Here is a 14585-nt window from a genome sequence, read left to right on the forward strand (position 1 = left end):
AGCAGTAACAGACAAACTCTGTTCTGATTAGTTAACATTCTACCAACCATAATATCACTTCCGCCTAATACAATGGCGCCAATGTGTGAATGATAAAACATGACAACAAAATTTTATGCGCCTAATTATGGAAGTTCGATTCATTGACATTTTATCGTAATTTTTCTTTTTTTTAAACTGGTAATATTTACTTTCATTAGCAGTTGTGATTCCAATAAACTAAAATAACAAAATTTTAAGGTTTGCATGTAAAAATGTGTATTCTAAAGTTTTTCGTTCACTTGTCTTCATGCACGTTCATGAGACGACAATCGGCATGAATGAGACAATGAAAGTTGTAAAATTCTGAGTTCTAGACTCAAGATATCTAGACTAGGACTCAGCTAGAATCTAGAACATCACTGGGAAGAGTAGGACTAGCAAGCTGTTCTTCTGTTGTTGAACATGACAATGAATAATTAGTCTCTTCTAAGTTTGTTCTTCACCGAACCTGATTATTTTGACTCAATTTTGAGGTTTTGTTAAAACAAAGTTTAAAACAAGTTAATTAAAAAAGTCTAGTGACATTTATGCGCAATTTCCTTATGTTATCTAAAAATAGCTCTGACGTATAATGATTGGGTGCGTTCAAGCTTGAAGAGCGATCGGTTTGTAGGTGTTTATGTAATTTTAAAATTTGTGACCGAACGAGAGGATATTTTTGAAAACTTTCTTCGGCAATACTGTTCTAAATTATGGCAGGAATCGATTGGTACATGTTTCAAGTCGCTAAGTGGTCTGGTTGCCGAGATATGGGCCAAAAACTGCATTTTTTCGAGGTTTTTTGGCTTTTACGGGAAATACATGAAAGAAACCCGGAATTTTTATGGCCTATGCTCATTCTCGTAACTTGCTTAACATAATTGCTTTTGGAACTAGTCATCGATATTGCTTCGTTGAGGAGGAGATACGACTTAAAGCCCGGACACACATTCATCCATCCATCCATCCATTCCCAGAAATGACGAGTTAATAAACGCAATTCTCCAGAATGGAAATTGCGCTAAAAAAAAGCTGTTATCACTGGAACTCACGTATGCCTAAAAAAAAAGTCTAAAACACTAAAACTATTACTAAACTGTTAGATACATGTTAGTTACAGCATAGCTCTAGTCTGGATCTACTTGTAGTGTAGTGTTTCATGTAAAATATTCTAGGGGCCTCGGCCTAGATCTAGATATGTGGGGTTATTGAATGATATCAACTATTATCAACCATGGTCGCGGTAAAAAAAAACTCCCATTACATTTTCATTTTAATCTAACGCCTTGCTTTTGCATATTAACTTTTTAATTTGGCAGCATTTGCGCTGATCGCTCTGCAGCCTGCTAAATCTTTTTCCAACCTAGGTCGAACGAGATCTTTTTAATTCTATGCTGTTATGGTGTATGCCATAAGCCTGCCATGATGGGATTTTTCACCAGCGGGCTAGAAAAACGTAGGCAAGCGATCACGCAAGTGACGATGTTTAGAAATTTAATTTTAAAAAATCACATGTGACGTTTTTAATATGAAAATAAAATTTCAAAATGCAGTTTTCTGGTCGTATTAACCCCAGATTTGAACTCGTTACTCCAGGGCTTTAAAATTTAGCTGCTACTCTACCATACCCAATAGCCAATGTGTTAACAAATCAAATATTAAGAATTTTTAATCAGAAAATGGCAAATCCCAAAGGAAATAAACACTGCTTCATTTTCTTACAGCAGAATAGATTAACAAATAAGTAGTAGATTATCTATTAGGCCCTACTGGATATAATTTTGTATATTAGAGTTTATTAGTTATATATGTATAGGGTATAGGCCTATAATAATTTTCCCGATACCTATTTTTAGAATGCATCCTACGGAATTCAATAATACTCATTACTCAGATCATTCGCTATCTGTGTAGTCACTTCATTTTAATTTGTTGTAAATTGCTTAGCACTGTTATTATTTAGTCTAAGACAGTTTAAGTGATCATTTTCATCTTATAAGCGAAATAGAAAAGTAGAATGGCCTTCCCTGTGTTTTAAACGGTTTTGCTATATGATTGAATGAGGTCTCTCCTTTGGTCTTCCCCAGGCATACAAGGCTAGTCTCAAATAGGTTGTAATCTCATTTTTAAACCTATTTTAGAGAAGATATCTTTTCTGAGCAGCAGGGTCTTATCACTCTTATTCATATAAAAATATTTGTTTTTGGATAGGCCTATTCCTTTTAGAACATTAGTTATCACCATCCAAATTTCAGTTGTGTTCCCGCCATTTCATCATCACATACACCTCTACTATTGCTGGCTGTTGAAACTTCGTGTAATAGACAGATTCTAGATCTATCTATTATTTCTATTGATAGATTGTTCTGAATTACACTTGAATAGTTTATCATTAATATTTTAAAAATTGTTTAATGTGCCATTGTGTATATATGTATATATAATATTAGGTTATAAATTTATATTTTAAACTTTGTTGCACCTTTTTTGGAACTACATTTAATTCATTGATACTATTACTAGCATTGTTCTGATGCTTTGGTGTTAAGTTTAATTTAGCCATATTAGAGCCTTTATATTGTTACACTATCAAAAAATGTTAACCTTCTTGCAAACATCACAGTTGCAAGTAAATGATTAAGTCCTTGTACTAACACTTATTTATTCATCAAAACAATGACGGTGCCTTCTCACTGATGACTTTCTTCCACTTTCATAAAAGAGGCAAGACAACAATCTTGTTACCAGTATCAGGCACCCTAGACAAAACCACACCATATAACAGACATTCCCAGGACACAAGACAACTACCGTTATTCATAGTCACATAATAAAAACTAACTTAAACATTCATATCCTTCTTATGGGCCTAATCATTGACTGATAACATACTTCTCAACATCTGTTAAGCCTCCTCATTTTGTTGGGCAACTTATTTCCTGTTGCCTATCTTTCCTTTACCTTCAGCTCTTTTCTTTTTTTTCTCAAATAACATAACAGACTTTTTTTTTATATTTCTTTGTCAGATCATGGCAGATAAAGATGAATATCGATCAAAACTGCGCACACCCAAAAAGGAGAGTGAACAATTTCTATGGGGTGGCTCATCTCCTTTAGATGAGTTTGGGGTGTTCTCTCAGTTTCTGAATACACCTAGCCCATCTAAAAGGAAACACTACCCAACACCAGATGTTCAGCCTGCTGCCAGCCCACATAAATCTGGTTATATGCTGCGAACGCCAAGTCCTCCCAAAAAATCTGGCCTGTTTATGAGTCCTGTAGGGATGAACAAAATTAAAGCAGAATTTACTCGTACACCAAGTCCTCATAAAGCTGGCACAGGTACAGATTTGTTTGGCAATAGATCACTGTTGGATAATTTACCAATACCAGAATGGGATGACAATTTTCTAGACAATTTCCAGGAAGATTTATTTGGACTGGGAAACGATGACTTGGAAGGACTGGTTCGCAGTCCACTTAAGAGTCCTAGGCGTGGACATGCTTTTATAACCAACAGTCCTTTTAAAAAATGTTCACCCAGTGTGAGTCCATTTAAGAGCCCTCTACTGACATCAAGCCCAAAGCTTCCTGTTGATAGTCCTAGTTCGTTATTGAAAACCCCTGGTGTTACCGGTGGCCGGCCACTAACACGGCAGAGGAAACTATTTTTACAGAGTCCAGAACGCCTCATGCCATCATCCTCCAGCTCTATAAGCAACTGGCCTACACCACTTCCTTTTGCATCGTTAGATGAAACATCTTCTTCAATGTTCAGTGAAGGAGCTAATGAAACCACAACTTCTACCCAAAGTATATCGACTTATTTAAAACATTTAGACGATGAGGACAATGAAGATTATACAGTTATGCCTCCTGTGGGTTGGACTACTTCAGATAACCTTACTCTTGCCAGCAAGAAGTCAGGTGGCAAAGGAAAGGGGAAAAGTCACCGGCACAAACATACTAAAGCTGTTGTAACTTCTGCTGCACCAAGTTCTTGCTCATCCCAAGCCAGTCACAGTAACCTGCCTACATCTTCCAGTGTTTTAAATACCTCTGGCTCCAAAAAGTTAAAAGTCGAACCACAGTTTACATTATTACGACCACATACAGAGCTTCACAATAACCAGATCTGCTTAAGAATGACCCCTCGTACACCTCCAAATAAAATAAAAATCTCAAGAGACTTTTCACAGATTCAGACTCTTCCTTCCAAAGAACAATTGCGCATTGTTCGCAACAGATTTCGTGAGACTCTCAGCAAAGCCCTTGAGCAGGTGCTGGAAAAAGAACAGCAAAAGGCAAATGAAGAGCAAGTGGTTAATGATCCAGCTCTTCGTAGTGCCCTGCAAAAGCCAGTTGTAACTCAATCTATCCCAGTGAATTTAGCTTTTAACTATAATATTCATGGTCATGCTGCCAAAAAACCACTTCCTAAGCGCAAGAAAAAATAAATTTCTATTTTTAAACATAATCAGCTGTTCTCCTGCAAACATTTTAATAAACCAGACTAGCTGCATTAGTTGCCTGTTTTAGAAGACTTCTCAGGTAACGCCCTAAAGAACATTTTAACTATCCATACAAATATCTTGCATATAATGTTGTTAAGAGAGATGTACAAATTTTGAAAGCTAATCCTAACAAAGTATAACACAGATAGCTACACTGCTTATTGTTGTATGACATGATTGTCAGAACAACCATTTGTTCCACATTGTGTTCAAGCCAAGCTCTTTCTGGAAATGACAATCAATATGACTAAAAGAAATAAGTTGAATTCTATTGTCAGAACATTTGTTTAAATAGATTACGTCATTTAAACTCTTGGAGTCTATTGTAATAACGTTATGTCTCTTTAATTACTACAAGGTGTCATCCATTTGATATCAATATAGATGGGTGTTTGGGTTCTTGCTGGTGTTATTAAATAAAATCTAACATTTAACAGCTTACTGTTGATTAAATTACAGTATCTAGACGGATGACCCCCAAATTATTTTTTTGAAACTGTTTTCTTAAAGAGACAACCTTAAACTATTGTGCTAACAATACTAATGATGATCTTACTGTTACGTGAATTTAATGATTATTTATTGATTTCCTATTGCCATATTTTTGTTTTCTTACATTCTGTACACCACACTACTTTGGCTAACGCTTCTTTAACTAAAGAATTGAGAGCCCTTTTATTATGATTTTAATTTGGCTAATTTATTATCATTCAGCTTTCACAACTTTATGTACAGTATTTAAAAGTACCCACCGAAATGTAAAAAGCCATTAACAAGTGTTTTTTGTTTCTCATAGAGTTAATACTTGTCTGAATTTTTAATTCATAAGCAAATATGCTTTTTTTTTTATCTATAGTCTTATCTGTGAATAAAATTGAACATGGTTTCTAATTAGATTTTTGGCATTTTGTTAATTATGTTCCTGAATACTAAATAACCCTGTTGGAGACTGGTATAAAAATAAAATGCCTATTCACAGTGGGAGAACAGCCCTCAGGATTGAAAGTTGCTTGTCAAAGTGAACAAATGAAAATTTATAGAGTCTAATAGTGGGAAATAGTATTTCATTTTTAGAAAATTATTTTTGTTTCTGTATCTTTCAAAAGCCTATTGAACTATTGCCTTTTATAAATATAAAATCTATGGACTAGTAGAACTAGTATTTATTTTTTTTAAATAATAAAAGTAGGTTAATTTTTAAGAGCTGTTTAATATTCAGATATCTACTAGTATTAACCTGAAGTTTTATTTATTTATTTTTGCAAAATGGAACAAACCTTGTGTGTAAATAATTTTTTAATTATTATTTTCTTGTTCATTTTTTAAATGTATATTATAATTTAGTGAATGGAGCAGAAAAGCATTCTTATGGATAAAAGTATTTTATGTTTATATTTTTTCTGACTTAGGCCTTTCATCAAAGGTCAAAATTAAGTTTTTTTTGTTTTGCTTTAAATTTATTTATTGAAATCTCAGTGTAGTTAAATGGTTCCTGCTATGTAGTTTAAATTTTATGGAGCTAGTTAGTACAATATTATATAATAGTAATAAATAGCTATAATATTTACATCCTTATTGTTAAAAACACTTGGCTTAAGGTTATCATTAAATGTCACTCGTACGGGGGTGCAAAACAGTTAAACTTGCTGTGGTTTGGAGAGAAGGGCGCAAGTGAACATTTGATTGAATTGTCATTTAATGGTTCACCCCTTACTTTTTAAATATTCGAATCTGAGCAGGTAATTTTAAATTGAATGTTTAAAGCTATTAAATATTCTCAGCTTGTTATTGTTAGATTCAAAATTAGTCAGATAAACCTTTTTTTCTTTTGTTGGGTAAAATAAATGGTATTCACGAGATCTGATCAAAGTCGTCATAAACAAAAAAAAATAATAGAATGTATTTTAGTTGTAGGCTTACATTAAATGTTTTAAACTTCTTTTAGTCCGCAAAGGTGTAATCAAAAATTGAAATGGTTTGCAGGTTTTATAACAATAAGAAAATTAAGACCTAGTTATCAGTCTTCTTGCCATTTGTGTTGGGTAATGAATCTGATAATTATGCTCTTTTTAAAAAAAAACAACAAGCAATTGAATGATTGTTAGGGTTGTGAGTATGTGCCTTAACATTTGTCAGTAATGTCACTGGAATTAAAAATCTCAGCCTAATTAGTTTTTTGTTTCTTGTTATTGTTAATCCACAAGTATATAATTTTAATGTTTACCAAAACAAGAAACAAAATCTGGTTACCAAGCACTCTTTTTTAGTGATGAATTTATATAAATACTTAATAAAAAATACAATGTGATTCCTTTTTAATTTTACATTCTTTTTTTTTTAAGCTAATATAAAATTCAATTTATAGGTTTAACTTAAGAAATAGCATAGACAAAATGATTGCTTTACAAATAAACCGGGAGTGATTTTTTTCCCTAAACTTTTTCGAATATTATATTATATAAAACAACGGGATGGCAACTCGGGATATAGACATGGTTTTTTAATCCATTTTTAAAACAGAATAAAATCTCGTAGAATAAAGAATTGCACACCAAGTGAACGCCTAACAAAATGTGTATAATAGTGCGGAATATTATTAGTACTCTATAAATTCACATGCGGTTTTTTTTGTTAGAAATCAGAAATAGCGTAAATTACTACTTCTGGTCAACGGAAATTACTCAAAGAAGGCAGATAATTAGATCTTTTACTTACATGTGAAATTTTATATATCTATCTGAAATAGTACTCAAGTTATAGGCTTTTGGAAAATTGAAAGTAGAAAAAGTTAGGGAAATAGCTGAAAAGTTGATACGGATCTACAAATTTGATATAATACTTATATATAAAATTTCATCTACCTAGCTGTAACGGTACTCAAGTTATTGTGTTTACAGACATACACATACAGGCAGAATTGCCAAGTCCAGTTTTTTCTACTCGATAACGCATAAAACGCCATAATTTTGATATCTGGATTTATTATTTATGCCCGATTAAAATAAGTCCTCTATACTCCGGATGTGATGAAGGACAGGTGTAAAACGGTGAAAACTCAAATTCATGTTATTTTATGCACGATTACAATACTCTGTATACGAGAAAGTAAAAATAGCACCATTTTCAAACTGACACATTTTTACTTGCTGTATTTACACTTTCCTAAACAAATAAGTATTAAAAAAACATTACATATTTTCAAGTTTTTAATGCAGGCTTTAATAAACAAACCAAGTAAACTTTTTAAAGTAAGGGAGCTAATCTAATACTATGTTACCACAGATATGAGCTAAACAAAAATTCTTTAATAAAGTTTTGAGTCAATTCAGCATCTTAAATAATAGAACACTGATATTTACTAAATAAAGTGTGCAATGAAATATGCACTGAATTTACATTGCAGGAACAGATAAAAAGTATTCACAAGCAAGGTATAAGTGACTTTTGTATCACCGTCCAATTAAGTACTCCATTAACATTTTAAAATTTGTTTTGTTTAGTTAATATAAATGGATGGTATGGAAACTTAGTGTAAACTTAGATGGTAAAGTATAGCTTATGATATACATGTCATTTGGATAATAAATTCAATAGTAAGCTGTCATGAAGTATATTCATTATGAAGCTTTTCTGCAACACTCCGTAACACTTTGAATTCCTCTTGAATTTTATCTGTGATATGTTTACGGATCTCTTGCTGTTGAAAAAATTAAGTATAATAATCTTTTTTAAGTAAAGAAAGACAACTTATATAGCAGAACTGCAACATAACTAGTATAATTTTCAGAGCAGCTCTGAAATGTTTTACAAAATTCCTTATTTGTATGGATCTCTACTTTTTGTTTAACAATTTTAGAAACAACATAGTAAAATTAGATTCCAGTCAGCTTTTTGTACCCTCTAAACTTTCTGTTATTAGATGGACAAATGAATAAAACAAAAAAGATTAAGGTGTTGCCTGCAATTTATAACTTCATTATAGTTCTAAAAGACAAACAATCAAAAGCTACTTTTTTACCTTTAATTTGATACTAATTAGCACAAAAAAATGGTAGCCAGGAAATAGCTTATCTTTAAAAAAAATGCTAAAAGTATCTCTTTGCAGTACTGTAATCATTTTTACCTGTGCTGTGTGAGATTTTCTTCTAGGTGGTGAGTTTATTTGATAGTGAAAATTAGTTTAGTAACAACAGGCATTTAATTTTCTATTCTCAAAACAGTCCGGTGCTCAAGTTCCTTTTCAAACATGAAGTAAGGTTAGTTTGCCTGTTTCTGTGACTTCAGCATATGATTTTATATACTGTGACTCATGTAATTCTAATTCTATATTCTCGACCCTTTATTGAGTTATTCCCTGCATATTGAACAGATATATTTCAGATACAAACTTACTAACAAACTGTTTAAGCAAGTGAAGATGAAGCTTGGTCTTTTTATGGCTGACATTGTTACCATGAAAAATGGTAAAAAAAAAAAAGGTAGGTATGATCAAAAAATTTTTACTATGCACTTACAGGAGATTTTTTAGCAGACTTCAGAAACTCCAAATCTTTTGTGAATTCCATAGGCTTTCCAATTAAAAATGTTACCTTCTGTAAACAAAGACATTTTACATGAACTTTTTTTAACTATAAGGATTAGTGAACAAATTATTTATCATCAATCAATAATATAAAGTACATTTTTTTCCAATTACATTTACAAAAGTTAAGGCAGATTCATACATGTAAATGCAGAGCTACAGATAGTAATATTAACAGCATTATCAAATTTTGTACAATAAAAATCATACTTGTTTTATTTGGGGAATGTAAGGCTGACGATTAGGAAGAACCGAGTCCATACCTGAAGAACAAATTTAAAAGCCTTTAAAAATAAGCTATGCTTAATTAAATTGTTAGCATTATTAAAATTTAAAAAAAACATAAACTAATAATTACATACCAACATGCCATATGGGTACAACAAGTGGTGGTTTCTCACATTCTGCTATAATGCGTCCAACCCCTAAAACATAATAAAAAGTTATTTGCAAATACTGCAAATTTATTCACAGTGTTTTTTTTCCATAATATTAAAAATGTAATATTGTAACATTAAAAGTGATAAAAAATACCTTACAAAACATTTTTAAAAACTATAAAAGATTATACTAAAGCGTTATATCAAATGAGCATGAGTTTGGGAACCAAATATTTTCTACCATCTCAAGAATAAATAATAGTTTTAAGAAATTCTTGCTAAGTATAAGTTAAAAAGCATTGATTATCATCCTTGGAATCCATCAATATATTTTTACTGAGAAAAAATTAAGAACAATAAAAATGTTGGGCATATTTTTTTAATGTGGTATTTCTAGACTAAAGGTGCACATTCTGCAATTTAAAAAAGTGTTCATATCGCTATCACTGTCCTCGATTTACCAAGATGATAGTTACTTTTATTAATTAGATAAGTGTAAATTTACTCTGCTTAAACCATATTAAACTATTTGTACAAATAAACTCATGCTTCATAGATAAAAGATATACAGAAAATCTTAATAAAACAGTCATTAGAATAGAATACAAATTTATTTTAAAACTTAAATATATTTGAAACAAATTCTAACCTAATAAGTAAAAAATATTTACCCCATTTTAATCGTATTGCCTCCTGTGTAACATTTACTTTGCCTGAAATTAATGTTTATACCAAATGTATGCATTAATAATTATTTAATAATATATCCTCAAACAGATGCCATCAATTTCATTAATAGTTGTAATTTTTTTAAATATGAATAAAACATTATATATTGTGCTAACAAGTAAGGTATATGCAATTATTAATGATTTTTCATATGAAATTCAATTTATTTGGATAATCCCTAATTTTAAAGATACCTTCCGGAAAAAAGTGAACCCACTTTCCTAAATTAAGTTGTTCGATAGAAAAATCTGTGCCCTTTTGATAAACGCCATCTCCTCTTACTATTGGAAACACTTTGCCAAGGGAGAAAAATAAAACGTGAATTGGGTTTCGAAAACAAATGTCTTCAGCTGCAGATGTCCATCTCATCAAGTCCCAGTTTATCAACTGTCTTGTTTTTAAAATACCTATATATAATATAAAAAAAAATGTTAATAAAAATTTACACCAGAGGAATAAAGGATGCCAGACTTTATGGTGTAAGGAGGTAGAAAAAGAGTGACATAGCATTAACTTTATTTTTAAAAATAAAAACATAATTTGGTTAGAATGATTGTTATTGGGAAAGGGAGCCATTTTTAGGTGGTTATGGCTTTTTATTAACTGTAGGTGGGGTGGGCTTTTTTCTTAAAACAATATTTGTATCTTCTCAAATTATTTTTAAATAACTTGCTTTCGTCCCATTACCCCACATGAGAGGATCATCCAGGCAGCTTTTGTGGTTGCTGACTGTCAACAAGCCTTGACCTTTTGGCCTTTCATCTAAAACTTTATGTAGGACCTCTTTGTTGTGAACACGAACTTTATTTAACCATGCTGCAAAATAGATTTTAAACTCATTAAAAAACCATAAGCCATAAAAATAATAATTTAGATGGTGCTATTAACATTGTATTTACCTAGCCATAGTTTTCCATACAATCCTACTGCTGCAGTAATAAATCGACTGGATGCTTTCCATGTAAATGGCAACTTCTGAGGTGTAGAAGATGGTATTATCCAAGATCCCTCTTTCAATGGTGGCATCTTCAAGTTTATAAGCCAGATCACACAACTTCCCTCATTAATAATGTGTTTGACATCTGTTTTAGAATAGTTAATTGAATTTTATTTTGTTAGTTATTTACAAAGGAATTACTTTATTTACTTGTTATTCAGAAAATTTAGTAAAATGACTATTTTTAAAATAGTCTTTTTACTAAATTTTCTGAATATTTTAAGCATGTTCTATTTTTAAATTAGGCAAAAAATTAGGGGTCATCCTTTTTTTAGGGGTCAGAAAAAAATTGACTTTTGCGGACGCATGTGGACTTTTAAAAGGGAGTTAAGTGGACTTTTGTGGAGGGGGGTGTCCGAAATCCAAAAAATTGTGGACGTCATAAATGGATGACCCCTTATACTTTAATTATAAAATGTTAAGGATAATTCCTTATGAAAAACCATAAAAAGTAACTTAAAAAAAACATAAACAGCTAGGCCTAAAAGCCGTTTTTAAATCGCCCATAAATGATATACTTTTCCACATACTATACTCCACCCTAAGCCAAATGGTCGCTAAACGAACCTACCCTAAACTGGCCTAAATCACAATTTCCAGCGAAAACAAACATGTTCTTCATCATTTTTATTCTTTAAACAAATACATACATTCTCAATGACATGCTGCCGTAACTCTATCCCCGCCCCCTCCCCTCAAACCGATTGTAACATTTGGCTTCCCCACAAGCGGGGGGGGGGGGATTATGGCCATAAATTTATTAGTAACTAATAAGTAATAATAAATTAGTACCTACCTCTCCCTCACTAGATCTAGAAGATCACCTTTAGTCCTTTACTAGAGAGATTCTAACTAGCGCCTGATGAATTAATTAATTACATACACTTATATTTTATAGTGTTACACTTATATTAATATTACTATTAAACAGTATTAAAGACAGTATTAAAGTATTAGGCCCTATCCTATACTTTACTAACTTTACTAGTTTACTACTTTTACTTCCTACAAGTACTGTAAGTGTAGTAGTGTAGGAATAAAAATAATTTTAAAATTGGGCCCACTTCGCAGTTAACTGCCAAAATATAGTTCTGTTAGTTATGAAACTAGTGATGAATTTACTCGATATTTTTACGCGATTTCTAGAACTAGATGTAGTCTTGTAGTCTTGAACCAAACTTCGGAGATCTGTAAATCTACAACAGTAGGCATAACATTTTATTCATCAAGGCCAAGGGTCATACAGAAAAAATAGTTTCGAACTATTAATGAAATAATAAAGAAATCATACTAATCATAGTAATACTATTAATCTATTAGTATGATTATAATTATAATACTAAATTACAACGTTAGAAAAAAATTATATTGATATTCTATATATAGCCAGGCCAAATTGTTCGATATTATTATGTTTAGTATATAGATCTAGATCTAGTATTAGCAGATCAAGATCGATGTGGTTATGAAAGTATATGTAACGAAATAGTTTAATTCTGGGTTTTTTTTAATGGGTCATCTTTAAAAATAAATTAAAAGATGTCATGCTTTTCAAAACGGTTTTACCTCATCCCCCAACACCCCCCCCCCCCCACACACACACACACAATCCCCAATCGTCACCTATACTATAGTCACAAATAACTAAAATCCCAAATCCACATGACGTCACCTTAATAAATGACGTCAAGTTTTTTCGTACGATTTTTACCTCCCCCTCTCCACGCCGTCATATATCGCCACAAAAAGCCAGGCCCCTCCATAAAGTGACTTCACAACTCACACTTCAACCAGTGTTTCTTCCCGAAGAGATGCCTGGAAGAAACTGACTTCAACCAGGCCCCCTTAAAATTGTAGTTTAATTTTATTGTAAAACATCGACTTTTTTCTGAAATATTGAATAAGCTCAGTCAATATAGAATATTACTAATATTAGTATATTTAGGCCTAGATCAGGGGTCGGCAACCTTTTGAAGCAGAAGAGCCAAAAGTTACAATTTTCAAAATTTCCCTGGTTTTAAAGAGCCACTAACATTTTTTTTTTATTTCAAATATTTTATTTTTTATTAAGATTATTAGTATTTGTTCAAGGAGCTGGAGAGCCGCATCTTGATATCAAAAGAGCCGCATGCGGCTCGCGAGCCGCAGGTTGCCGACCCCTGGCCTAGATCTATATTAAAATTTGCAAAAACATTTTTCCATGCAAAAGAAAAATTCAAAGCGATTAGGTCTAGATCTATATACTATCTAATATATAAAGCTCAATTCTGTAACGCATATGTTTGTCGTTGGCATTTCTACGGATTTAAGTGTTAGATCAATTATCGTGCGCGTTTGTCTAAATTTATGAGTTAAAAAATTACTATTAAAAGTGTTGGGAAATCATTTTCATTTTTCAAATTATAGTAATAATTGTCGGCATGTTCATTAAACACAAGTTTTAAAAAAATATCATCTTTTACAAAAATTCTAATTATGTTTTTATTTAGTCCTATAGCGCTTACTTCCCTTTGATAAATTAGGCAAAACACAATTACTTCCCTTTATGAAACCATTGCATTAGTTGAAAAGCATTTACTTTTTAATTACTTTGTTTTGGTGTTGGGAAAAAAATAATTACATAATTAGCGGGGATTGATCAAGTGCAAATGTTTTAGGTATTTTACGGATAAGCTTGGAGTATTATAATTGTTCATTAAATTGAAACAGGCGCGTTCGTTTAAGTGAGTGCAAAAACTATGAATAAGTTGGGGTACTATAGTCGTTTATTAAGCTAAAACAGGCGATTCTGCCCCGGGCGTTTATGTTCGCGTTAGTGTTTTCTTTGTGTTTAGGTGGGTTTGCGTTAGTGGTTGCGTTTTGATTTGGTTCGTTTTTGTTCTTTCTTTTTTCGTTTTTGTTTGTGTTTTTTTTTTGTTTGGGTTTGTATTTGTGTTTTTGGTTGGTTTTGCGTTTGGATTTGGTTTGTTTTCGTTCTTTCTTTTTTCGTTTTTGTTTGTGTTTTTTTGTTTGGGTTTGTATTTGTGTTTTTGGTTGGTTTTGCGTTTGGATTTGGTTTGTTTCCGTTTGCTTTTTCGTTTTTTTTTTTTTTTTTTTTTTGTTGGTATTGGTGTTTGTGGTTGGGTTTGTTGTTAGGTTTTTGTTTTCGTTTGCTTTTTTGTTTGTTTTTTCTTTGTGTTTGTATTGGTGTTTGTGGTTGTGGTTGGGTTTGTTGTTAGGTTTTTGTTTTCGTTTGTATTTGTAATTGTGTTAGCGTTATGTTTGCGTTTTGTTGTTTTGGTTGGTTGTGGTTTGGGTGGGCAATGCCGGGTTTATGATGATTACTAAACACACAGGTAATGGTCGTTAACAGAAAGGTTTTT

The 14585-nt window shown here is 31.8% G+C and overlaps 2 protein-coding genes across 4 annotated transcripts; one reads left to right on the forward strand and one right to left on the reverse strand.

Annotated features, from left to right (window-relative positions):
• Positions 1 to 72: 72 nt before the first annotated feature.
• On the forward strand, positions 73 to 6726 carry LOC131952881 (uncharacterized). The gene is made up of 2 exons (XM_059315795.1): positions 73 to 180; positions 3048 to 6726. The coding sequence occupies exon 2, from the start codon at positions 3051 to 3053 to the stop codon at positions 4476 to 4478; it is 1428 nt and encodes a 475-aa protein (XP_059171778.1). The 5' UTR covers positions 73 to 180; positions 3048 to 3050; the 3' UTR covers positions 4479 to 6726.
• A 1004-nt stretch (positions 6727 to 7730) lies between these two features.
• LOC131952882 (tafazzin) lies at positions 7731 to 12450 on the reverse strand. 3 transcript variants are annotated; one of them, XM_059315797.1, is made up of 10 exons: positions 12346 to 12450; positions 12020 to 12082; positions 11126 to 11308; positions 10914 to 11042; positions 10421 to 10633; positions 10169 to 10210; positions 9480 to 9542; positions 9328 to 9380; positions 9050 to 9127; positions 7731 to 8232 (listed from the first exon to the last, which is right to left on the reverse strand). In XM_059315797.1, exons 3-10 carry the CDS (start codon positions 11250 to 11252, stop codon positions 8137 to 8139), a joined length of 801 nt encoding a protein of 266 aa, XP_059171780.1. In that variant the 5' UTR covers positions 11253 to 11308; positions 12020 to 12082; positions 12346 to 12450; the 3' UTR covers positions 7731 to 8136. The 3 variants fall into 3 exon arrangements, with proteins under 3 accessions (XP_059171780.1, XP_059171782.1, XP_059171781.1); XM_059315799.1 differs by lacking the exon at positions 12020 to 12082; XM_059315798.1 differs by lacking the exon at positions 12020 to 12082 and having other exon boundaries at positions 12288 to 12450.
• Between the last annotated feature and the right edge of the window lie 2135 nt (positions 12451 to 14585).

Source organism: Physella acuta, unplaced genomic scaffold, assembly GCF_028476545.2.
Source record: "Physella acuta isolate Inbredline_101_S28 unplaced genomic scaffold, ASM2847654v3 ptg000893l, whole genome shotgun sequence".
Lineage (NCBI taxonomy): Eukaryota > Metazoa > Mollusca > Gastropoda > Physidae > Physella > Physella acuta.